At 37.2% G+C, this 27,779-nt stretch overlaps 1 protein-coding gene across 1 annotated transcript; it reads right to left on the bottom strand.

The window, feature by feature from the left end:
* Positions 1-478: 478 nt before the first annotated feature.
* Positions 479-27,779, bottom strand: LOC146004301 (uncharacterized). Its single transcript, XM_083143031.1, has 5 exons — positions 27,260-27,779; positions 25,131-25,256; positions 13,313-13,494; positions 8,866-9,023; positions 479-7,041 (listed from the first exon to the last, which is right to left on the bottom strand). The coding sequence occupies exons 2-5, from the start codon at positions 25,246-25,248 to the stop codon at positions 5,931-5,933; spliced, it is 1,569 nt and encodes a 522-aa protein (XP_082999157.1). The 5' UTR covers positions 25,249-25,256; positions 27,260-27,779; the 3' UTR covers positions 479-5,930.

Genomic DNA, 27,779 nt, shown 5'->3' with positions numbered 1-27,779 from the left:
TCAAATCACGAAGGTTTATGGTGATGACAACGAAGAACTCCCGCAAACTGTAACTACATTTCTCAGTGGCTATACAAAAACTAGTTTCCTGGTATGACAAGTGCTTCAATGCGATGAGTGCCTACTAGAAAAATTGCTCAAGGTCTGTACTTTTTAGAGTAAAAAGATTTTCTGTATGTTGTAGAAATTTAAAAGTGTGTTTTTCAATACATTTCTAACAACGACCTTTTTCTCCTAATTGTACAGTTGTAACAACTCTATTGACTTTCAATACGATCACTACAAGTCAGAAGTGTACATGACTATACAAGGCATTAAATATGCAAGAGTTTCACAACACACACTTTCTATATTAATTACTCCATTATGTTGTTATGTAGCTGTAATAAACAAATAATAATAAATAAAATATTTCAGAAACTGATACCTGTGATTTCACTGGTGTATATGAACACAAACAAATCAGAATTTTCTTCCGTATGAAAAACATACTTGTATATTTCAAATTCTTTCCTATACAAGAGTTCCTAGTAACACACATTTTGTTAAAGCTTGCATGATGCATTCCTGAAACTTAAAAAGAGAGACTTTCACAATTACATAGTGTACAAGATATGTTTCATCACCATGTTTCTCAATAATTTAATTACAATGCTAAATTTACATAACCTAGTTCACCTTAAAAGAGTATAGAAAATAAATGCTTTCACTAGTGGGGGAGGGGGGAGATAATTTCTTTGGAAACTGGAAAGGGGGTGGGGGACACATTTCTATATAAATCTACATTTGCTGGCCTAAGCTTACAAAGCACATTTTACAAAACAGGTACTCGTATGGAAACACATAAAAATTGGTATCACAGAATTTTCTTTTTATATGTTTCTGTGACACAATGCAAATTGTTCTTCAAGCAGTTCTCTCATGTAATTCTTTTTCCTTGAAATCACTTGCATTATCACATCACACTTACATCAACAACAGAAGCACAATTTACTTTGACAGCAAAAACCTTTCCTTTAAGGTGTGTATTTCACAATAACATAAGCTGCAACTATGCTTGGAACATCACAAATTCCCATCTCGTTACCCAATAAAGCAAATTTACAATTGCAGGAAGTAGGTAAAAGTACACTACTTGCATTCTAGTTACACAGCAATAATTTATGGCAATGTCTATTCACTATATTACATACCCGCTTCACTCAAATCAACTATGTTCCTTAATTAATGACCCTGAAAATAGCGTATTTGTAACTGATTTACATTATTTATATTCAAATTGACCATATTTACTGAAAGAAGAACTCTTATTATGTTTATTGTATTTACATAATTGTAAATAAAAGATTTATGCTCAGGAGAGAGATTTTAATTTTCCCAATATCCAGCTAGGTTCACATCAATGTACTATTAATGTCAATGAACAACTCATGTGGTTTACTAAGCCAACGTAACTGACATTTTGATATGGATACTACAGTAGTACACTTTCACTAGGGTGTGATGTTATAGAGTAACACAGTGACCCTAGAAATCTTGGGTTTAAATCCTATAGGGTTTTAATATTCATTTCTGTACTAGTGCCTCACCAATTTCATGATCATTACAATTAACCCATAATGTTAAAAAAGGCAGGCTCAAACAAGTTCATGAATATCTGGAACCTTCCCCTTCTGTCTCGTCACAAATGGTTTGTTTAAGTTTTTTTACATACTTCACTACATTTCTCTTTTCACTGTGAACTAAATTGTTAATACTCTTTAATAGTACATATTGTAGTATTCCTATGAGCTTACCCTACATTTACTACATTTATTATTCATTATATAAAAGCTTGGAAAACCTAGAAAACTGCGAATTTGTTTTGCAAAAATGCAACAGTTTCAAAGGACCTTAAATTACGTTACAAAATTTTGAACAACAGAGGTTAAACAGAGTATATTTCAACAAAGATGTATGTTATCATTTCCCATAAGTAATGCATGGATATGCACACATACACATACCCATGGTTGTGTGCCTTTTGAACCATATACAATGAGTTGTTCATTAATTCTAAAAGACGTAATAGTAGCATGGACGTGCAGCAAAAACTGTGAAAAATAATTGCACAGGGAAAAGTAAATAACAAAAACCTGTCAAGTATGAATTATTACTAACTTTGATTCTGTGGAAGATAAAGCAGTGATGCTTAGTTTCGTAAGTTAAAGAAAACTAAATGAAATAACTACCTTTACTAATTGGTTTGTTCTTTACACATTCCTGACATTGAAGGTGGGTTTATGTTATAAAATCTCTATCGTGTTGTCCAAATCTAATGTTAGTGTTTAACCCTTGTAAGTACCTTATTTATTGCTACACACATTTAGTTCACTTAAGAATATTTCAAAACAAATAGAATGAGCTGGCTCAAACATACCAATTTACTCCAGATCTAAGCATTTTGTAGTCATAAAATCATCATAAAAGTTAGACATTGGACATACGAGAAGTTAGTATGCATTGGAAAGAATGGAAATGATTTTCTGCATAATGAAAAGCACTGAACGCTAATTAGGTTATGAATCTAACCAAACAAAACATTTCACTCCTTAATTATTTTAAAACAAGAACACTAAAGGGGGAAAAAAAAGAATTTTTTTACTATGGCACTAAACTAACATGTATATACACATAATGCCTACCACCTCTTTTACATTTACGCTACATTATTTTACTTACATACATACATATCTGTCTATATATATATATATATATAAAGAGAGCAAGAGAGAGAGAATCTGATAAAATATAATAGTAATACCATTAAAATAACACAAAAATAACATCACAGCATGTGAATGAGATCTCAATACAGCAACAACAAATAATCTATAAACATAATAAAACTCTTATACAGTACAAATAACAAAAATGTTGTATTTGATTTTACATATCACTGAAATTAATAAAAAGTCTTCATATCTGATATGTATTCATTGTAAGATGGTAATCTTACTTGTTATCCAGAGGCAACTGTATAAATAATATTATTTACATGTCTCCAGCACAGAGAATACAACATACACACATACTCTGATATTGCTTAACTTGTTACAGGCTAGAGATTGCTGATATCTGATAATTTATGTATTTGAATTTACAGTTTAATTTTTTACCATGAAATTTTAAGCATTACAAAACAAAAAGATTTTCTCCCAACATTTTCCTAATCACAATTTCTTCTCATTTCAATATATTCAAAATTTTGTATGGATAAAAAGAATACAGATGTATGTATCACTTGAAAATGACACAATTAATGTACACTTACTTTCTGAACCAAGCAGCAGGGATTTCGGTGAATAATGTTCAATAAAATTCTTGTGCTACATATTGCACTTTTAATCTGCGCTATTGTATTACTTGTGTTACTTTTTCCATATGCTTTAGGGCTAAGCTAATACCAATGATATGTTATTAATAATACCAGTAATATCTGTATTTGCAAGAATCTTTATGGCCAATCATGAGGTAAACGTAATTAAAAAAAAAAGTTTTTTGCAGATATGAATGTGGAAATATCATAACAGTCTGATAGACTGGCATGGTAAAATTGCAACATAAGATAACTACATCCCTTCATTTATGAAACTACTTTGATCAAGCATTATTGAGGGATGCATTCTGAAGATGAGCTGGTTCAAAATCCAGAGATAACACAAGGAATAAATTAAATGATAAATTAAACAAAACAAAGATTAAACAAACCGATAAATTAAACCTACAATTTGTTGTGTGAGAACAAGAGAAATGTAACTACAAAAAATGTGGTCTATCAGTTTTCTTTAACATATCTCTTATTAAATCAATGTATCTCCATCTCTTCTCCGTAGCGGCAAAGTAGGAGTCAAGTATCTCCAAATTGAAGTTATTTTATTAGAGTCAGACATATTCGTAATAATACATTATTTCCTCTCTCCTGTAAATTTCATAAATTGGAGTTACGTTGCTCTGGTTCTCGCATGACGAATTGTACTTTGCAATGGGAAGTATTTGCCACTGATGGCACATGGCATCATATATTCTGTTGAATAACTTGTTGCTAGATGGAACTTATATATCGCAACCTTAATTCTTAGAGGAAATGCACGAAAATTATGTTCCTGGAGCATTTTTGTATAACATTTTGTTATAGGAAGGTAAAATGTGTAAAGTGGGAAAATCGGGGTTGCATGAACTATTATTAACATAATTGCATTCTAACAAACATTAGCCACACAGTTGCCTTGTCTACCTGATCTTCTCCCTCAAAAAGCTATAAACAGCTATTCTCAATTCCCACACTTGGATGTGAGACTTTAGCTTGCTCTACACGAACACCTTTAACAATGAAACTGGTCATGTACTCTATAAAATTAAATGAAGCTTCCTGCCACAACAGAAAGCATGAACACCTCTTGGCTGGCATATTTGTAAGAGTCGAGTACAGTAGCAAAGAGAAGTTATACTACAAAATCTGGCAGTTGCAACAAATGAATTGTAGCTCAATTGTTGGATATGTTGGATGCACCCAATAAATTTATTTACTACCCTTCTATATACTACCTCTTGAAAAATCATTTTCACCATGTACCAAAAGAACAAAGGCTATTTTTTCGTGTTCATTCAGATTGAGATTTTACAAATTTATCCTAGGACAGTGATCATCAACCCATTTGCTGAAAATTTCGACTGCACACTTTTTACCTGATCTTGAATATTTTGGTCTAATATTTCCTAACCACTAACAGATTTCTTTCTTAGGGGTATAATTTATCATCAATCCTCAATGATTTAACAACCTAATGACCTTGAGGCTCCTACATAGCCAGATGGTTAGCACTCTTGCCTCTGATTCAAGTGGTCCCAGGTTCGATTCCTGGTGGGAACTCCAAAATTTTCAGTGTTGACCCAGCATCGTGAGGACAACCGGGGAGCTACTTGAAAAAAGGAAGTAACAGGGTCTAGTCTTGAAAACAGCAGCAATGGGATTTGATGCGCTGACCACACATCACCCAATGAAAAATACACTTGGCAGGCCTTGGGTCTTCGAGGGCTGTTGTGCCATGCCATCAAGGTAGTGGTTAAAAATAAACCAATCAAATAATAATAGTTGTGTCAAGACCGCTTGAGGGAGATTTCAGACCGAAGCAGCAAGTAACAAGGAACATGGACCCCTTCAGTCTATACGCAAACATTCACCATGCACGCCGCAAGAACAACAGACCAAGGAGACATAACGCATGGTATGGAGAAAACAGCCCATTCCAAGCAACACATGCAGCTTATCATGACACTTCGGTTCAGAATGTTGCATTTATTTCTGATGGGTGGTTTTCTAGTGACACGTGTTCATTTCTAGCTTGCTGCCTGTCACATGTGTGTCGCTCCGGTCTGAAATCTCCCTAAGTCTTCAGTTAATTGGTTTGTTTTCAAGCAAAACATGTTACTTCACTACAATAAATTCAGTCTGTTAACTCTGGTGCAGTTCGTGCTCTGATCGTCTATGTGTTACTTAAATAGGAAGGAGTAGTGAGTTCTTTCCTAACAAAAGATAAACTTACCAATAGACACCACCCAATGAAAACATAAATAAAGGACTGTTGTTGTGGTTGCTTAGTCAGTTAATTTTAGATCCAACAGCGCAAAACAAACTTGACCACTCAAATTAAGTTGAAGACCACTGTCTTGGATACTCAGGACAAATCTACAGGCCGTACTAAGATACCTCCAATCATGTAGTACAAAATACATTCACAGATTCTATCTTCCGGTAAACAACGCAATGCTTAAGCAACACAAAGCCAGCACATCTAGCAGACACACATGTATCCAACAGTCATTTTATGTACACAAAGCTTGTCATTTTTATTTTGTGCTTTTTGTCAAGTATCATACATGACTGAACCTTATGTTATTATCTTCTCACTAAGTAAGCTGTGTTTTGACCGAATGAAGTGGACATACTGCTTGTATCTTATAATGCGTTTCTTGAATTTCATGAATGAGTAGATGTATGCCTCCAAATGCACATCGAGATTCTCCTTCAAGATGAAGTCGAGAGCTTGTGATGCCTGCTCGTAGACGCAGTGTCCACATATGCTTACTTCAGCAAGGGACGTACTGCGAGTAAGAAAAGACTCAATGACCTGCTGGGATATATTACAGTAATCCAATTCCAGCTTACGGAGTTTCGGGAAGGAATTTGATTGAAAGACTCTCTTGAACATCTCATCTGAGTACAATGGAGATCCAGACAGGAGCAACTCCTCCAAATCTTCATGCAATAGCAGAGCTTCCAGGTAAAATGACGGGAAGTCATCTTCGCCAATGTTTGAGCCGAAGCTGAGCTTCTTCAGATTCCTGAAAATCTTGTGAGGTTCAATATTCTGATTCGCACTGAAACCCTGCGGAGAGTAGGTGTTGTAAAAGAGTCCCAGATCCAACAACTGCGGACAATAGCATTCTACGGACTTCATATCGACCCCTGCTACGTTCTCCAGATACAACGTCGTGAGCTTCCTGCCTCGTGTTTTGAGAATTGGGATTATGCTCCCGTTGAAAAAGAGATCATCTTCGTTCACAGCACAGTCTTTGCTACCTACGCACTGGATATGTAACTGCTTCAGTGATTCCAACTTGCACAGTGGGGCAAGGGCGAACGGAGCACCTCGGAAATCAAACTCCACGTGGACTTTCTCCAGCACCGGACATACTGATATGATTGTAAGGAGCATGAAGGGGTTCTCCTTTTTTGAGTAACTGAACTCCAATTCCTGCAGACGATATGTTGGCAAAAGGTTCTGATCCCTTTTCAGGGTTTTGATATGCATTTTGTACAAAGACTTCACAACTTCCATGTGATGGAGGATTTGAAGCTGCGGGTTGTACTTGAGGATGCGGCAAATACCTGTATGGGTGACTTCCGTCTCTCTCAGATCCATTTCAACCAAGCTTGGCATTAGCTTCAGGTTTGCTACTCCCTTGTCAGTGACATAACATGATCTTAATCGCAATATCCTGGAAAACAATAGGATACGTAAGAACGCCATGAACATTTTCTTAAAGGGGTGGGAATGGCTGATAATGACATACTGGTACTTCAGCATCATTAAATTTCCCCTAAATTTTACTGGTTCAATATTTCTATAAACAGTACATGCTTTACACAATTTGCCATTCTGTTATTACTCTAATGAACGTAGAAGAAAATTCAATACATTGTTTACTTCTGTAAGGCTATACATGAGTACGGCCACATATTTATGGTGAATAAAAGTTGAAGATTTCAGTACAAAAACTGGGCACATTTCAGGATCAAAAGCAGAATATAAAATGACATTTTAGTGTAAAAATTGTGAGTATAATCCTAGATTATTTTTAAAATATCACTTACTTCCTAATAGTACATTTATGTAGTTATCAGAGTATTAAGTTTATAAGGTAAAGAAATTATAATTGTTATTTACTCCTACAGATAAGCTTTAAAACAATAATTTTTAAGTTTCGTGAGTTGCAATTGTCATCATGAAATTTGAGCTTTGCCAAAGACTTGCAAATGAAATACATGGAAGCTGATGTGAAATTACAAATAACTATTAAAAAAAGAAAATTACATGTCCGACGGCATCATGATTAGGCAAAAGAGAGCGGGAGTTAATTCTTAGGAGCAAGAAAATAATGTTCAAGAATAAAATAAAGAGAAAAGTAATTGTTTATTGGTTTGGTTTATTATTCTTCACTTTTCTGACACTTTTGGCTAATCATAAAGATGGGGATGAGTGATGATATGATGATACTGATGAAGAGACATTGACAAAAAACATCCATGCCCTGGCCGGGATATGAGCCCTGGATCCCTATCATTGTAGGATGCTGTGATAACCACTCTACCACGGACTTCGGTGAGGAGAACAAATTACGGAATTCCAATAATTAAAACTTTGAAAATAATTTTTGCACTGTTAAACTTGTTAATTTTTCCTTGTTTTTGAGGGAGTCTTCACGAACAATGGGGGGGGGGGGGGTGTTAAGTGAACACGATAATTCACAATAAATTAAAATTGTCCTGTAATTTGTAAATGTATTTTCGCTACGCACTCTGGCGGAGTGTCTAGCACAATGCGTAACTAATACAATGTCCCAGATTCGTATCCTCAATAAAATATGCGCAGTTATATTCATACTTTTATGTTACTTTTCTTCGACATTTGGCAAAAGCACTTTAAGAAAAAAAAGGAATCTTAGCTTTGATTCTTGGCTAAAATTTCGCCTCTTGTATCTCAATTAGGTTCACTGTTCTCTTCTCTGCGATGGTGATGAATAATTGATTTCTCTGTGTGTGTGTTTGGGGGAGGGGGTGTAAATTTTCTCTGATTTTAGGCTTGCTGTGAACTCGCAAGGATTTACTCCACACGACGGCACTGAAAGTTACTTCAGAAACCAACTTGAAGAATGGGACAAGGATTTGGAAGACAGATGATTTTTTACAGAGAAAATGGACACTGCAGGTGTTCAGATGTGGAACATTACATTTGTAGAAGAAAAAAACCCACCAATGACAAAACAAACTCCAGGGGCAGCACATCAGTCCCAACACATCATATTTGATCAAATTTCACATGTAAAAATTTGATTTTTTTTTATTAAATGACAGAACAGAATACTAATATATTAAAATTTATAAAATATTCGCAACAACTTTAATTTGTCACAGTGTTTAAGTATTGGTAAAGGTATCCGTGCATTCAAGAAGAGCATCGGTACAGACTCACTCCCAGCTTAAGTCATATTTTTGAGCATTTTTCAAGCACATTAATAACATGTACAAAAAGTGCAACTTACCTCAAATTAGTACAATGCTCCTTAATGAACTTCAAAGTTGCATTTGTAACGGTTGAAACTTGAAGATCAAGTATAACTACAGTTCCAAGACATGAAACTACCACCTTAAACAGTGAGAGCGGATCGTCCAAGTTCTTAACTTCCAAATGTTTCAGATTCTGAAAGTAGAATAATTCATACTTCAACACATATATGCATCCGAAACTACCAACCAACACTGACTCAAATAATCAGGAAAGTGATACAAGAGTGCTACAATGGAATTCAACAGTTTATTTTAAATATTTCCATATCGTCGTGTGAGAACCAGAGGAACATAAATTACTCTCCAATTCAGTGGTGTGGCGCGACTTATTCAAAAGTGTAACCGGCCATCAGACATTATCATCTCCACTCTACTCCCCCACAAAAAAAAATATGCCTTCGATCTAGATTTTTGTTCATTTCGGTTTTTTTTTTCAATCCACTCAGTGATTTAGCCACAATCAATCACCCCTAGAAAGGACTACCACTCATGACAGAGTTACCGTGAAAATCCAGTGAATAGTGGTCGAGCCTTGTCAACTATCTCTGTTTCTTTGCAAAGAAGTGGAAAGGTGAAGAAGAACCACACATTTCTCGGGTCAGTTTGACGTTTGTCCGGTGAGCAGACAACAAAATTTCCCTCCTCCAGCTGTACGTACTACTGTTGCCAACTTAGTTTTTTGGAGCAAGATTTGTCCAAATCACGAATTGCACCAAATACTTATATTTTCGTCTATTACGTAAACAGTCTCAGTTGTAGTTAAATCCAGGTTTGCAGTCTAGCTCTTGTTGCTTCATAGAAATACAGGGTGTCTATAAAGTCACTTAACATTTCTGCATGAACAGGATTCATGGTACAAAATACAATATGTACTGAAACATATAGGACAGTAGGACACAAAATCAGTATAACTCAATGTGACCACCCCTCAAGTCTAGGCACATATGCCAACAATCCACCACAGCCCGAAACACCTTCTCCAACATAGCTGGTGTAATCTCAGCAACTGCGGCCGTAATGCGCTGTTTCAACTGAGCTATGCTGTGGATCCTCGCCCCGTACACCTTAGACTTGAAAAACCCTCAAATGAAAAGTCTAATGGGGTCAGATCGAGGGGGAGGCGGCAACTCTCCATCGCGAGACACGACCAATCCATGTACCAGTGAAAACTTTGTTTAGGTGATCACGAACGATGATGGCAAGATGGGGTGGTGCCCTATCCTGTTGGTGCATAGTAAGAAGCTTGGTGTGTCCCAATCCACCGTGCTATGAGCCACAGTTGGTAGATGCTGGGATTATGGATACTGAGTCGCGTGGTCGATGCTGTGGGGCTACGTGTGATCGCATCCTGTACATTTTCCACAATTTGTGGTGTTATGGCTGGCCTACCAGGACGTTCTTCATCCTCAACACTACCTATTCACTTGAATTTGTTGACCAGGTTCTTAATAGCCAGCCTGGTGGGGCCTGGTTTTCTGAATTTCCGAGTGAAGTCCGTCCGCACCTGTTCATACGTCATTCCACGCAAACGAGCACAAACAATGGCTATTCTCTCTTCTATAGAGTACATTTTATCAGATCACTTGGAAAAAAGATTTGTCATTAGTTCATTGAAATGTTAAGTGACTTAGGCGGGATTTAGCTCTTTTCTGGAAATCGAAAATGTGACAAGACTTGCTTATCCGGTAGGCTGCACCGGTAACTGGGCCCCTAAACAGGCATATGAATAACCACCTAGCACACTTGCCTCTACAAGTAACAAGTCTATCCCCGCTGTTCCCTTGCATGGCAGCCTTTCCTCTTGTTACCTCTTGAGGGTAGCGGAACGGCCTGCCTCTTTGCTTTTGTCGGCTGCATAAAAAAATGTCCTCTGCAATATACACTCGACTGCAACGCTGTCGGTTAACATATTTAACAATGTTTTTATTTTATTGAAAAAACTTTTTAATTTCTTTACATTTTGCTGTTACCTGCAGTAACACCGGTTACATGCCTCTGCTCCAATTAATCAAATTTATAGGAGAGAGGAAATAATGATTTCTTAGGAATATACCAGACTCCTTCTTTAAGAGTCAGTAAATTGGAGATATGTGACTCCACCTACTGCTAACGATTAGAAGAGGAGGTATGTCAATCTGACTCCAAAAAGAGGTTTTCAGAGGAGACACGTTAAACAAAACTGAAAAATGCATTTATGGAGTTACGTTCCTCTGGTTCTTATATGACGATATAACAGTGGATAATTAAGCCATGAAAAATGAAAGGCTGGATAAGCTGAAGAGTTATGGAATCATAAGGAATAGAATTCTTGATCTGACTTCTGATTTCTCATATCATCATTGCATACATGCAATTTCTACATAAATTGAATTCTATGCATATCTAGAAGTACAAATTGGAGAGGTTTACCAGTTACCTACTGCATCTTTAGTGCAGAATAGTTTTTCTATCCCTTGTACATGTTTTCCCGAACATTTGTTTGGTTGCCTGCTGCCCTCTACTGAATGTATTATTATACATATATACTGTATGTTTGTTTATTCAATTATTTCAGAAGGTTATAGTAGAGAAAATTTTAAACTTATTTCCTGTTTGAAAACTTTTATAAATGCATCATACATTTTCTTTCTGTTAATACGAAAAAGTGTATAGTGTGTGCATCAAATCTCCAACATATGGCCTTGAACAGCTGTACAGCACCAGCAAATCACAGACATGCAGCGTTGCCTAGTTCAGAACCTGTTTCACCTCGCTACTAAATCGTGTACCTGGCGCTCAGATATAAATAGATTATTTCAAGTGTCAGTAGTTCAACAGATAGAAAGATAATGAATTTACGAGTATGTACGAAAAACAAGCGTGATTGTAGCTTCTACTGTTCTCTCTGTAGAAGCAATGTTATTATAAATGTATTTGCTCTCCCTTCCTTCCTGTTGCATTCCAAAACTTTCCGAGGAACAGGGAACAGGGCACGTTCGTTCTCAGTGATGGTAGAAGAAGAAGCTGACGAAGAGGATACCGTCACTGTTAGTTTTTTCCGTGAGTTTAGTGGGTGTGTGCAGCATGTCGTTGAGTAAACCAAGTGGTAGTGGTAGCGAGAGAAGAGAGAAAAATACAGTGTTGTACGAAGCCAGGCACGACAGGTGATTTTTCAGGTGTATAATATTTTTTAAAAAATGTTCGAGTGAAGAAGAGAGAAGTAAAATTGACTAAGAAGTGCCAGGCTCTTAACAGCTCAAGCGTGTGGTATGAATCAAGATACCGTTTCTTGGATATGTTCGGGGGCAAAATAATGTGGATCGGGGCCTGCTCCAATGTTTCAGTAACCTAGAAAGCACATTAACGTACCGAAAAGAACGACAAACTTAGATGACTTTGAAAAAGACGTAGTTCATAGAATCGTGGCGAATTTCCTACTGCCAAAAATATAACGTACTCTTTACGGGACAAAATATCTTCCAAAGGCTCTAAACTTCCACCTTGAAAATATTGAAACAATTAGGCTTCAAGTACAGGGAAACCAACGACGGTCGTAAATTTCTGATAGAGAGAAGTGACATTGTTACGTCAAGGGTAAAATTCCTTCGTATCTAATGTTCAGTGCTCTCCGTGACAAGGCGTTTCACTCAAACACGCTGTCTCTTTTCCGTGCAAGATCTCGGCATGGCACTGCTGCAGTGCCCTGCTATTGGCTATCGCCATATGCAGGAGATTTGACGCACACTCTAGTGTTGAATCCCAAGTAACCAAAAGTGGTTTGGCCAGCCGTACTGAAAATGGTTGGCCAAATGTAAGAACATACTGTTGGGGAACGGTAGTTTTGGCTGTGATTTTTATGTTGGGCCAACGTACTGAAAAGTAAGGTATAATTAGGTTTGTGTTCTGATATACATATAATTTATTGTAAGGCCAAATATAAACTCCGCAGATTTTAAATTTCGGCTAGCAACAGTGCAAAAATTTACAATAGGATGTTTATTATTCTCATTTAATGATAGACATGATACAGAAACACACAAACATTAAAAAAAAAAAACATTCACCGAACTCATAATTCAGAATAAAAAGGTAACAGAAATTCCCAAAAGCGAACTTTAAATATCTTTTAAAAATTTTTAGAACTGCATTTGAAAATTTAGGTGGCAGGTGAAAATTTTCAGGCACCATGGCAATTGGGCACACTGTATTTGTCTACCCCTGCCTGTAATCATGCTTTTTTAATAATCTGTATTGCCTTCTTGCCTACCTATTTGGTCAATTTTTAAATGCTTACAAACCAAGGCTCTAATTGTCAAATTATAACATTTTGTCTTGAAAAATGTGATTTCTTCCTGCATTTTAAGGCCTCGGAACATATCTCACTTGTCCCCGCAAATAAATTGGCAAACAACAAATACGTAATGCTAAATTTAAGCTACTCACGTGACATGTTGCAGAGATGTGGACCAAGCTACTTTTCTCCGTGAACTCTGTTACGACCAATTTGGTGATTTTTTGTGTCAGAAATATCCTCCACTGAGACTGCTCCAACCAAAACGTGTTAAGTGCTTGAACTCTGTGGATATTTTCGTACATGTCCAAAAGATCTTGAGCCAATGCTGGTGCTAAAGTGACAGAAAAAATGGAAATAAATGCTTTTAAACTGTAAACAGTTAAAATTTTAAAACTAAAACCAAACGATTTACAAAATCTATGAGAAAATTGTACAATATTTACTATAGGGTCATTCCATTATCACGGCTGAGACACACACTACATATTTGACATTAAACTATTCTACTAACAATTAAGCAATATTTTTCTTACAGTTTCTGTGCAATGAATTATGAAACTAAACACTGTTGATTAAGAGGCATTCCATAAAAATTAGTCCTACTCCGTGTAGATAACAAAATGAATCATTCTGCAAATTATTATGGTTTTCAATTGCATAAAATTTAAATGTTTCTGAATGAATATTTCAACAACAAAAATTACTAGTATCACTCTCCATAGAAAAATGAAGTCAAAATTTGCTACATTTTTTAAAGTGTCACACATGTAACACCTTTTTGTTAATGTTTTTCATGCATTCAGGTTATGTCATCATACTCAAGTTTCCTCATTTGTTAGCAGAGCAGTACAAAAAAAGGTAAAGTGTTCCCCTGTGCTTAGCACCACGCCATGAAGGCATATAGGGGGTGTGGGGGTAACACCCTACACTTTCTTGATCCGGTCGTGAGTGGGGATGATGTGATCAGCACCACGCCCCTGACTGCCTTTACCAGCCAGGGTTTCCCCCAGGTACCCATGTTATTCGACGCTGGGTGGGCACCGGGGCTGCTTCCAACTACAAAGTACTTCCTAATTCCATGAAATCAGTTCATTATGAATATTTTAATCCAATCTCATGTAATTTATGTGTGAAATGTCACACATGTAATGCTGGAATGCACCTTAAACATAACAACCCTTAAGTGGGCCATCCATTTGTAAAGAAAATGATGGGGAAATGCTTCCAGCAAGTTGGCAGAACCCTGTGATTCCCAGAAGCTGGAACCAAATCATTGTATGCTTGTAGGAAGCTCATTTTTCATTGTGTTTCCTCCGTATCTCCCATCCAGTGTGTTCTGCCAATTTCTCACGGAGAGACATTACTTCTGAGGTTTCAAAACATAGGGCTGTTTGTTTGGGTGTTATTGTAGTTAGTGACCTTTTAAAAGAGAAAAATACATAGATTCCGATCACATAAATGGTTTTTTGCAACAAGAATTTTACAGGTACATGAATTTGCTGCGTGTTTAATACTTAATGACAAAGAAAATTACAGAAACTATTTACACATGGACGAAGCTTGCTATGTCAAACTACTGAAAAAGCACAACCTCTATTTAAAAAAAATACACCAGACTTAGAAAATGCGTCCACGAAAAAATCAGTTTTTTGCGATGGGGAGAAGTTACAAGGATTTGAAATACTCATGTGCCAATCCACTAAAAACAATTGGACGAAACAAGCCGTGCAGAGTATTTGAAGGAAGTGGGTTCATTACTTTTTCATTCACATATTTCTCTAAGTCGCATTTATAGTCGCACTACAAATAGGCACTCTTCAAGCACAAAGTAGCATCTTGCGATATTACTAGCACTGGGTTCAAATCCCATATGAGGTATGGATATTTGCGTGGTGTAGCAAATACCACCATATACCAATTTTTGCGGTCTGAAATCCTGGGTTTGAATATCGGATGAAGTTCGTGCTACTTGTATCGCTCAAGCATCTCATCTAATCAACACAATTTCCACTCTAGGTTCCAGCAGCATTGTAACTTCTGGCCTAACTTCAGGGGTATGAGGAGTGGCAGGGGGGGGGGGGGAGAACATGAACATTAGGTTCCGAAAGGTCAAAAAATACCTCTAACATGTAAATTTTAATAAACCTGGAAAATTGTCTGACACCCTACGCAACCCCTCAGGTAGCCAAGGATGTATTATGGGGGGATCCAGCCCCCTCTCCCTTTAAAGACTTGACAATTTCTAAGATTAAATAATGAAAATATACTTGTTGAGCATTTTTTGTTTCATCGTTGGTTATTTATTTCTGTTGAACTTATTGGAAGACAAGGTTTATATTTGGACCATTTCAAGAACAGTGTCAAAGATGATTTATGCACTACCACTTATGATGTGATAATATGCATAATATATTAATCAGGAACTTTATTTTTTATCAACTGGATCTGGATCTTTTTGTGTTTTCAATAAATATTCAATTCTTTATCTATTTGGCATTAATTTCCTTCCAGGGCAGTTGTTTTTATACAAATTTTGGCGATCTTCACTACACCTAAGCTAGATAATGAATATGTTATATCACTATTCTTATATCATGTAATAATAACAATACAATATTAATTGAGATATTTGAATTAATATTAATATAATATAATTCTCATAATTGTTCTTTTAAGTCCACTTTATGCACACAAAGGCCAATTGACCTCCAGTTTAAAGTGGGATCCGAACCACTATATGCTCCACCGGGTATCAAACCTGGGACTCCTTGATTACAAGGCGACAACGTAGCCACAACGCCATAGGGGAGGCTCCTTAAACATTATAATTATAATTTCTGACACGCTTGGTCCCCCCCCCCCTTGCCTGAAATATATGCTGGCAGCATATTAAATTAGCAGAGGATGAGCTCGTAAATATCATGAGCTCCAGCACCTAATTCTTCTGAGTCGGTGATTTTTTTATATTCCTTCTGAAAAGTTGTTCGAAAGGAATTAATTTCTTTTTCACCACAATCTCCTTGTTGTACTCGGTTCCACTACCCAACACATATCAATAAGCTGTTCGTAACTGACTAAGCTTTTATGCCTGTCACTGTATTCATCGCTTTTCGACTTCCATAAGCAAGAAGGCATGAATAAATACAAATTAAGAAAATCCCTCCAAAACACGCAACTCATTTTCAACAATGTCAAATAAACACCACAAAAACAGGGTAGCAAGCTTTGCATATGCGCGACTTGACCAGGCTGGTGCCAAACTTCCAAATGTTTGGAATGCCAGATTCTTGGGGAAAACTGAAGAATTCTTGGAACTTGACCCCACCCACAAACCCCCATTCACTTTCACATCTGGTTAGGACAGCAATAAATCATTCTCCTACTTGATGTGAGGTGCCGTGACCTTGAGGAGGAGAAAATGATGCATGCTTTAGAATAATTTTCCAGATTTATAGTAATAGGTGAACATTTTTTTGTCACGGGTGGAGCAGATAAAACCCTTTCTGTTTACTTAAGGGGGAGAGTGACAATTTCACACCAGTTGTGCATTTATTTCAATATTGTCCGAATGGGCAATGATACTGAAGAATAACGCCGGTGCTGAAGAGAGTATGAATTTCTCCACATGTTGCAAGTGAAAGCGTTTTTTTTAAAGTTGATTATTAAGCTAGATACAATGTTTGAAAAATATGATGAATAAGAATTTTCAGACCCCCATGTATTCCTTATGGGGAATCAACTTCAAGTTATGCCTAATCAAATGGAAGTTTCGACTTTTCCGCCTGTCAATTACTACTTCAGTCTGTCCTTTTCCCTTGATATCTTTTTGTATGCCATGGGAAGTTTGATATTCCCAAGAGAACAAATAAAATAATACTTTCATAAGTGCAATGCTTTTCTCCTTGCCTCCTACGGCCATCCTGGCAGTGTGGTCAATCCTGATGCGCATAAAAGAGCTACATTTCAAGGAACTAGATTTACGAAACTGGATAAAGTGCCTCCTAGGGTAATTTTAGATGTCAAATGAGTGGGGGTGGGGGCACTGTTATTACCGTTAGCTTTAAAGTGATAGCAATTTATTCTTAGTTTTTCACCATCTAGATCTGGCGGCATCATCCATCTCAATAATCCACCAATGATCACATGAAATCAAAAATAAAGCATTCCCAGATAACAATATTACGTCCTCTTCACGTCAGACAAGACGCTATAAAAAAAGTAGCTCGGGAGGTAAGAGGGGGTGGGACGACGAAGCAAATATAACAATATCACATGCAAAATGTATACTTATGGCAAAAATTGGTCTATGTAAGCTGGAGCCAGTGATGGCACCATAGTGGGGCAGGGAGGCGTGTGACCCAGTTCACAGCCAAATAAATGCATGAAAGAGCCAGACCTGGCTCAAAAAGAGCTAAGTTGGCAATAGTGCTCTAGCCGCTGCAGAGAGGACCGCCACGTGGAAATTATTCCCTCATGTCCTTAATAAGGACTAAATTTTAATTTTTGTGAATTTCAAAATGATGAAAAATAAATTATTTAAGACAAAGAAACAGCAAGTAATTGGCCTCTCAATGTTCCAGCGGAGTTCAAGGGAAAATGTAACAATTTAAAGGATAAATTAATTGAGTGTGTGTGTGTCTCACAGGTGGGACACAATACAAAACAAAAGTAAATCAGAAAGTTCAAATAAACAAGCAATAAATGGAACATCAATTTCTATCCAAATGACAATTTTAGATTGTTGACTCACAAGAATAAGAATAAATTAGAGCATAGCATTTAATTTTACAAATAAAGATTCTGGGGCACTTTGTCAGGGCATGGCCCCATACTCTACTGAGTCTATAGCAGAGTCATCAATTCCCCCAGAAGTAAATAATTTCCCCTTGATTATCTTAATGCAAACTATGTGATGCTTAAAATGTATGATATTCATGATTTTTCCAATTCCTTTGGGGAAGCAATGCATAAGACTAATATGTATGCCATGAAAACTAGATCCATGTAGGAGATAAATCAGAAGTAAATGAAGTCCACACAGCAGAACCTTTAGTTCCAGAACCTAAGTTGACTGAAGTTAAAGATGCTATTAAAAGGCTAAAGAATAACAAAGCACCAGGCATTGATTTAATACCAGCTGAGTTAATTAAATATGGTGGAAATTCATTAATATGTCAAATTCATAAATTAATTTGTTTAATATGGAATAAAGAAGAAATCCCTCAACAGTGGAAAGAATCCATTAATTGTTCCTGTGTTTAAAAAAGGTGATAAAATGAACTGCATTAATTACCGTGGAATTTCTCTACTCTCAACAACATATAAAATATTATCTAACATTCATTTAACAAGACTAACCCCATATGCTAATGAAATTATAGGTGATTATCAATGTGGATTTAAATGTAACAGATCAACTACAGATCAAATTTTTCACATCAGACAGACACTTGAAAAAAAGTGGGAATATAACCAAAATGTCCATCAGCTATTCATTGATTTCAAAAAAGCATATGATTCGGTCAAAAGATATAAATTATATAATATATTAGTAGAGTTTGGAATACCTAAGAAGCTTGTTAGTATGATAAAAATATGCACCCGTGAAACAGAAAGTAAAATTCGGGTGGGTAATAATATGTCTGACAAATTTACAATTCATGATGGGTTAAAACAAGGAGATGCATTATCTCCATTGCTCTTTAATTTTGCCTTAGAATATGCTGTAAGGAAGATAAAAGAAACTAAAGAAGGACTAAAATTAAATGGTGTGACTCAGTTGTTAGCATATGCAGATGATGTAGACTTACTGGGGGATGATGTGAATACAATTAAGAATAATGCTAAAATATTTTTCAAAACTGCTAAAGAGATAGGTTTGGAAGTTAACAAAGAGAAAACTAAATATATGCTTACAGGCCGAAACCAAGTGTTAGGTAATAATCAAAATCTAATTATTGATAACAACTCGTTTGAACCAGTTTCCAAATTCAAATACTTAGGAGTAATATTAACAAATGAAAATTATATTAAAGAGGAAATAAAAAGTAGACTTAATTCAGGAAATGCATGTTACTTCTCTCTTCATAAACTTTTGTCTTCTCGTTTAATATCTAAGAAACTAAAAAGTTAAAATATACAAAACAGTAATTTTGCCTGTAGTATTATATGGATGTGAAACTTGGTCCCTTACATTGAAAGAGGAACATAAATTGAGAGTATTTGAAAATAAGATCCTTAGGAAAATATTTGGACCTAAAAGGGATGAGGAGACAGGTGAGTGGAGAAGGTTACATAATTTAGAACTACATAATTTGTATTCATGTCCAGATATTATTAGAATAATTAAATCAAGAAGACTTAGGTGGGCAGGCCATGTGGCACGAATGGGAGAGGAAAGAGGAGTTTACAGGATTCTTGTTGGGAAACCTGATGGTAAGAGACCTGTAGGAAGGCCAAGACGAAGATGGAGGGACAACGTTGAGATGGACCTAAGGGAAATCGGTAGGGATGGAAAAGAGTATATAGATCTTGCTCAAGATAGGGAAAGATGGAAGGCCTGTGTTGCTGCAGCCATGGACCTTCGGGTTTAAGAAGGCTAGGGAGTTAGTTAGTTAGTTATGAAAACTAGTATGTCTGGTAACTAGGGGTGTGCAGGATCCCGAAAAGTCAGGACTGGGAAATGACTTCCTGACTTTTCGGGATCCTGAGTAGTCAGGAAATACCATGGTGGAATGACAAACAGGTGGATGCACGTGCATGGCTCTCAGCCATTACGTCAGACCTCTGACATCAACATAGTGGCCACAGACAGGAGACGGGGTGCTTTTCAGAGAGTGACAAGTGGAGTTTCCGGTTTTGTTCTTTTCTGTAGACCATTGAACTCAGTGTTTCTTTCTTTTTTTGTTGTCTTCGTTTCACTTCTAGTGAGAAGAATCTAAGTGCATTGCGAAAGAAAATATGTCTAACTGTGCTATTTACGAGTGTAGCAATCATTACAAAAAGACGAAAGGAACGAATATCAAGTATTTTGGATTCCCTGTTAAAGAAGAAGAATTTTGTCACAAATGGGTATTGGCTTGCAGGTGGAACAACAAAATAAACCTCAGAAATGGTAGTGTTTATCTATATACACACATATATATATATGTGTGTGTGTGTGTGTGTGAGCATGTATTATGTGCTTTCATGTATCACATTTTACGTTGCTTTTCTGCCTACTTGGGCTAATTGCGGCGATAAAACTTGATGGTCATATGAAATTTGATCAAGCGACAAATACTCTTACCCAGTTCAGGATTCGAACCCAGTAACTTCCGTGGCAATATCGCAAGTCAAGAACCCGGCGGCCTCAGTCACCGAAGCAACTCACGTATATGTATATATGCAGTCTAATGTGTGTGTATATTTACGTATATGTATGCATACATATTATACATATGTGTGCAATATAGGGTTATTAATGCAGCCTATGTTATATGTTCTTTCGTGCGTCAAATTTATTTCTAAGTTCCCCGTCCATATAGTACCGTACCATGAAGGAACTTTTTAGAGGATGCGAAAAGAAAGTGTTTAAGGGTATTATCGAAGGGAGTGGGGTGGGAGAAATATCCAGCTCAAAATATTAAGCCTTATTTTGCAGGTGGGTTCTGGGAGGGTTCTGAATTAAACGTTGGAGGGACAGTATCCAACTCTAGGTCTTAGATTATGGTGGGTATTTTAGTTAGAGGGGGATTGAGCATTACATTGCGGGGGGTATCCAATTCTTGTGTATTACTATTGTCTTAGACTGTTGCAAAATTCTTGAGTGGAGACTGAGAATTATTTTTTTGGAGGAGGCAATATCCACTCTTCAATATCAACAGTAAGCCTAAATTGGCTTGGAAATTATGGTTGTAGGATTGAGTATTAAATTTAAAGGGGGATATTAAGCTTTTGATAATGTGTTAAATCTTAGATTGTCAAGGGATTTCTGTAGCGGAGAGAGTGAGTTCAAACATTGAATTTTGGAGACTGTATTTAGCAACGTTTAGACCCCGAACGTGCCAAAAGAGAAGCTGGAAAAGACTAATTATCTCGGGATCATAAAAAAGTATTTATACCCCATCAAATTAATATTCTTGAGAGCCTGCAAAGAAATGGATGTAAACATTTTCTTGCTCGCTTCGCTCGCAATGATGTGTTGCAAGGACACGGGTTTGTTTGGTTCATTACTGAGGTGAATGTGAAGTTTTATACTATACGTGATATTCTCGATATTCATTAATAACATCACTCAATGCTTAGGGTTGTTATACTGCTTAATTTAAAGCAGGTGCATCATTTGGAACAAAAATATATCGAATCCGGATTTCTAATTCTTGTCACAGGAAAATTCTACTTTAACAAGTTAAATTTGTACTGAAGATAAAATCCACGTAATTATTGTTATGGGTTACTAATATAAATATATTTACCCCAAGAAAACGGGGGTGGGGAGGGGTGAATTCTTTGAAAGAGGAACTGTATTATATTATCTCCCTGAGCTTTACTTTGTGGGGATTACTATATGGTTTGAGTGCGCGAATAATATAATTGGGGAGGGGGGGATTTCACCATTGACCTTGGGGGGATGGGCACCCCTGCCCACACATTCTCGATCTCTGCAATTTTGGAGGTGATGTAATCAGTACCACGCTACAGCCACGTTTACCCCCCTTGGTTGCCCCCAAGTACCCATTTATTTAAGGCTGGGTGAGCTCGAGAACAGCTTCATGCGGGTACAAGATCGGAAATATTCTGAACTTAGATCACTCATCCCGGGAATCAAACCCAGGTCTCCCGCGTACCAGTCAGATCCCCTACCGACTATTAAAATATATTGTATACTCTATGTTCTCCATGGAGAAAATAAGGTACACGGAGATATGCAACAACTTCCACTCCCCCAAATGAAAAAGTGGTTCTGCACATTATGCACATAGAAATGCTCAGGAGGTGGACTCCACTATTTCATATCTTGGTGCACTGACCGGATCACCACCATAGGTTCAGAGAATGTATCACTGTACCAAGAGGAACGAACCCACATTCCGTATGGAAACTACCAACTTGACCATACGAATTATGGCTGTTTCTTGGCTGTGAAGTGAAGACTATAATATTTTTTTTCGCCTTTACTTTGCTTACTTTTACTGTTGACAAGTAGCCAGTGCAGCTGTAATGAGAGTAACACTTCACGAAAATAGGTTTCCAGTGCTTAATTTCTGTTTAGATACGAATGTGATTCTTTATTGTTGTTATTTATCTTATCTGTTACTTTTGGCTAATCGCGACGACATGGATGAAGTTTATGAAGAATAACTCACAAAGAACATCCATGCCCAGGCCGTAATTCGAACCTGTGACCATTGGCGCCACAGGGCGCTGTGCTAATCACTCCGCCACGGAGGTCAGTAGGTACAAATTTATGAAGAAATTGAAAAAAAAACTTGTATGATACCATACATATTTTCTTGCTATGTAAATAAAATTAAAGGACTTTCATGTTGTTTTGTACTCTTAAAGATTTGTAAAAGCTTCTCAATTTTCCTTAAATTCCTGCACTTCATTTGTTCGAACAAGCAACATACGTAACAATAACAAATTCATCAGAAAAATAAATTTAAAAGCTTAATTTTCCATTGTAATTTCTAATACGTACTTTCTCTTTCGATTCTACTCATGTGGTTGTAATAGCGTACCGAATATTTTGGGGGAAGCTAAAGCTGGACACTATTTTTACCTGTAGGAAATGCTTGTAAAATTATCAAGTACGAATGCATTTTCAATGGGATTCAATACGCCAATATGAAAGCATTAAAACTACTTTTCAAATGTAAGAGAGGTAGTCAGAATTGTGATAGTGTATGCTTAAAACTTGATTTTGCATTTTCCAAAAACAAAGAAGAAGAAATAAAGGTAAGATTATCATGATGACGAGAATTAATTATGATACATGAAATCCATGAGAGAAAACACTGAATGGAGTGCCCAAGTCTGGACTGGATGTCAAAGCCTTCGCTAAGTCTGACACTCAACATGCTTGGACACGAAGATCCTGTATATGTAAAACTAATAGAAAACACAGAAGAAAGCTATGCACTAGGCTCATGCTGATCGGGCTCATGAGGCTGAAAAGAGATTTATTACTAAACGACACTTTTTTGCAACATTGTATTTGATATTTGCAAGATACCCACATTCTTAACTATTCCCTTAATTCTTTCTCATTTTTTTGGCTTGTGCATTTGGGGTGCTGCAACCCCATCACGCCCTCCGCTCGGTACACTATTATATGATTATTCTGCCTGTTTTTAAGTTACTCTATGTGATCAAAAGTATCTGGACACACAGCGAAACGTGTGTTTATCATAGAAGGCGACACAGTACTGTCATCTACCGCGTGGAACACATAGTCAGCGAACTCAGTAGTCTGCAGACAGTGTGAGACAGCAGTAAGGAATGGTCTGAGGAACTCACAGACTTTCAACGTGGTCAGTTGGTTGGATGCCACTTGTGTAGGAAGTCTGTGTGTGAGATTTCCACCCTCCTAAACATCCCTCTGTGCACTGTTTCCGATGTTATAGTGAAGGGATGTGTACAACCCAAAAGCGTGCAGGCCAACCTCCCATGTTGACCTCCAGAGACCATCGAATGTTGAAGAGTGTCGTACAGCATTATCGTCAATCATCCATCGCCACCATCACACAGGAATTCCGAACTGCATCAGGATCTACTCCAAGCACCATTACTGTTTGGCGCAAGGTGCGGCAACTTGGTTTCCATGGCCGAGCAGCTGCCCATAAGTCAAACATCACACAGACAAATGCCAAACGCCGCCTCGTGTGGTGCAAGGAGCGTCGAAACTGGAACAGTGGAAAACCGTTGTGTGTAGTGATGAATCACAGTACACAATGAGGCGATCCGATGGTAGGGTGTGGGTGTGGCGAATGCCTGGTGAACGACATCTACCAGCCTGTATAGTGCTGACAGTGAAATTTGGAGGTGGCGGGGTTACAGTGTGGTCATGTTTCTCCTGGAGGGGGCTTGGCCCCCTTGTTGCATTACATGTCAATGTCACGGCACAAGCTTACGTTGACATTTTAACAGCTTTCATGCTGCCTTTCGTCGAAGACCAGTTTGGGAATGACCATTGTGTTTTTCAACACGACCGAGCACCCGTCCATACTGCAGGGCTTGTGGGGGAGTGGTTTGACGACAACAACGTCCCACTAATGGACTGGCCTGCGCAGAGTCCTGATTTGAATCCCATAGAACATCTCTGGGATGTTTTTGGAATGCCGACTTCGTACCAGACCGCACCGATCCACATCAATACCTCTTCTCATCTTGGGCTCTGCGAGGAATGGGCTGCCATTCCTCAGTAAACCTTCCGGCAAATGATTGAAGTATGCCTGTGAGAGTGAACTCTGTCATCAAGGCTAAGGGTGGGCCAACACTGTATTGACTGCCAGTGTTCCCGATGGAGGGTTGCCCAAACTTGTACTTTATTTTCAGGTGGGTGTCCGAATACTTCTGATTACATAGAGTATATTGAGTCTGTAGTTGAAATTTGTTTCACGAAGAACGCTTCACTGTAGAGCGAACAGACTCCCGTAGTCCTCTCCGGCAATGATGATGACATCATGTGCCGGAAGGGAGAGTTTTCAGGATCGGCTTGCATCCACCTCTTTAGTCTTTCCACCATGAGGAAATACCGAATAGTCATTTTAAAAAGTCGTTAATTCTCGACGTTTTCTGCATTGTAAGTGTCTGTAAATTATCGGAAATTGTTAGCTTTTATTCCAGAAATGCAAAAACAATCACCGAGAATGTTCCAACATTTCCCATCCCGAATGTTGGTATTAAAAAAATTTCCCATCCCGATCAAAAAGTTTCTGTCCCGCACAACCCTACTGGTAACCCTAGAAATGATGATATACTCACGTAAATTATCAAATGGGCCGGTGGTGCCACTCTGTAATTTTAGAGCCCACATATTTGCATTTTTCACAATGCTCTCCAGGCACATTTGATATAGTCGTTGTAACTTGTGTGAAGGCATCTTTGTCACTGAAAAGGAAAAAGGGGGAATAAAGCGTTTAGCACTTAAAAGCTTTATACATCAACAAATTAAAAGTATTTTCATGCTAGCATGTAGGAACTCAATTAACATTAAGAGTAATATTCAAAGACATTTCATATCGTAAAATAAATGCATGTTCGTGTTGCTTTCCACCTCACAGATGAATGCTGATTACACAAAAGAATAAGAATCAAGGTTGTGAAAGTAGAAATTTCACGTGCTATAAGAGTTGTTCAAGGGAGCTGTAAATACTGAAAATTTTGTATTTTTAATTTTTCTTATATCACAGAATGATGATCTGATGCAAGAAACACTCGTATTCACATTGGGACTCAAACGCAGAACATTTGGTGGAGAGATCATGTGTGAACTTGTCTGTTAGTGAGAGGGGACTGTGGGATTAAAATAACGAGAAAGAATGAATAGGGGCATTGGTGATATCCATGGGTGACCCCTTCCTCCAAACTTCAATTCCTTGAAAGGTTGGGTAATATAATTATTTCGCTCTATTTTCCTATCCATAATTGCACTTATTTTTCTTCTGTACGCAACACTTCTCCCCTTCCCATTAAAAAATTCCTAGATAGACCTATGTCGTACCACAGGTGGAACTGAGAGAAAATTTCCAATATTTTTATTTTATTTTTAATATATATATATATATATATATATATATATATATATATATATATATATTTGTGCAATAATATCAGCGAAAGGTACCAGTTTGATATAGGGAAAACACATTTCACTCTTTCATTTCGTCATTTTTTACATTCGTACTTAACCTATTATGCATTCCGAAAGATTCTTTAAAGTGGGATTTCGCTTTTTTCACGAAAATAGCTTCAATTTTCCACATATCGAGTTATTATTGTTTGTTCCTATTTCGCTTATAGCACTGTCTATCATCAGTGCATATGCAGTGTTTCCAACTCTTCACCAAAAAATTCCTACTTTCGTGTTACTGATTTTGTATTTTTTTTCCAGGTTCAAAAACCCCACAAACCATGCACGGATAGCCCCACGAACCATGCACTTGTAGCCCTACACCCCATTTATGGATAGCCCCACAAACCATTCGATTGATTTAGTTTTATTTTAATTCGTGTTTTGTGCCTCTTGGCTAATTTGCGAAGATGGGGATGAGTGATGAAATGATGATATTGATGAATGGACATTCACAAACAACCAAGCCCGAGCAGGATTCGAACCCGGGACCCTTGGCGTCGCAGCGCAATGTGCTAACCACTCGGCCACAGGGTTCGGCACAAACCATTCGAATAGCCCCACGAACCATGCACGGATAGCCCCACAAACCATTCATACATAGCCCCATGAACCATGCATGGATAGCCCCACAAACCATTCATACGTAGCCCCACGAACCATGCACCGCAAGGTTAGGTTAGGTTCTGTTAGGTTAGGCAAACAGTTAAAATTGTCATGTTCTGGCAAAACAATGATAGGGGGTTACGTCATCGAACACACGGAACATTTGGTTCACGTAGTCGAAGGTAATGGAGGCAAGAGCTTTTGTGCATCGGAGAGACATTAATGTCGAATGATACATGATTTACCAGCCGAATAAATTTAACGAAGGGAGAAAACACTTACACGACCTTTCAAAAGTCTACAGAAACTCAGAAATGTGTTTTCCCTTATCAAACTGTTACCCAGCGAAATTTTCTACAAATGTGCATTGCAATTCTTGCTTTAAAAAGAAAAATAAATGAGAAATGTCAATACGAACTTGGAAGTCATTTTTGTCACAAAAAAATCCACTTACAATTTTTTTATGAATACTTTAAATTCTCAGATAATTGTGAAATTATTTTTTCTAAAAAAAAACTTTCCTCAGTAAAATTTTGCAGAGCTACACGTCATTTTGTAAACACTTTCAAATTTTATGTACGAAAACATATTAATGTAGCGGTGAAGAAACCAAAATATTTATGTTGAATCGTGCAAATTAAATAAACTCACTCACCTTATGCAACCTTCCTGAAACAACTTTATTCTGTAATTCAGGATTTCAGAATTCCATTAGTTGATAGAAATATAAATAAATTTAAATTTTGAATTCATTCTGTCTCTTCTATGTGCTGGAACTGTTGGTCCAAAATATCTGAGTTCATGTTACTGTGTTTTTGCAGCAACTTCGTGGCACTTCTCGGATCCACTACGTTTGCAAAGAATGTCGAAATATTGTCGGACAATTTCCCGACATTTTACATGTCCTTGGGATTTCACGAGCAAATGTGTCGCCAGTCTGTCGCGCCAGAAGGTACATACTTGCGCAAGCGTCTGACTGCTTGTTCAACATGACAGCTTTAAACATTCAGTTAATTGCATTATTTGAAACTTTCTCCGCCTTAGTTTTGTTTCTAATAACTTCAAGCACGCTTCATATTTTAGGGAAAATGTTAGATGATGTGTTGTACCATTTAATTCACAGATATAATTGAACTTTACTTATGTTTGACGAATGATGTATTGATTTGTTTACC

The sequence above is a fragment of the Lepisma saccharinum genome, chromosome 21 (assembly GCF_977018435.1).
Source record: "Lepisma saccharinum chromosome 21, izLepSacc3.1, whole genome shotgun sequence".
In the NCBI taxonomy this organism is placed as follows: domain Eukaryota; kingdom Metazoa; phylum Arthropoda; class Insecta; order Zygentoma; family Lepismatidae; genus Lepisma; species Lepisma saccharinum.
Note: the sequence above shows the minus strand (reverse complement) of the source record. Positions and strands in the feature narration are given on the sequence as shown.

Coding starts and splice junctions, on each gene's coding strand:
- LOC146004301 (XM_083143031.1), bottom strand. CDS start 25,248: ATGCCTTCACACAAGTTACAACGACTATATCAAATGTGCCTGGAGAGC. Junction 9,024..13,312: donor ACATCTCTGCAACATGTCAC/GTGAGTAGCTTA, acceptor TTCTACTTTCAG/AATCTGAAACATTTGGAAGT. Junction 7,042..8,865: donor GAGCATTGTACTAATTTGAG/GTAAGTTGCACT, acceptor ATTGTTTTCCAG/GATATTGCGATTAAGATCAT.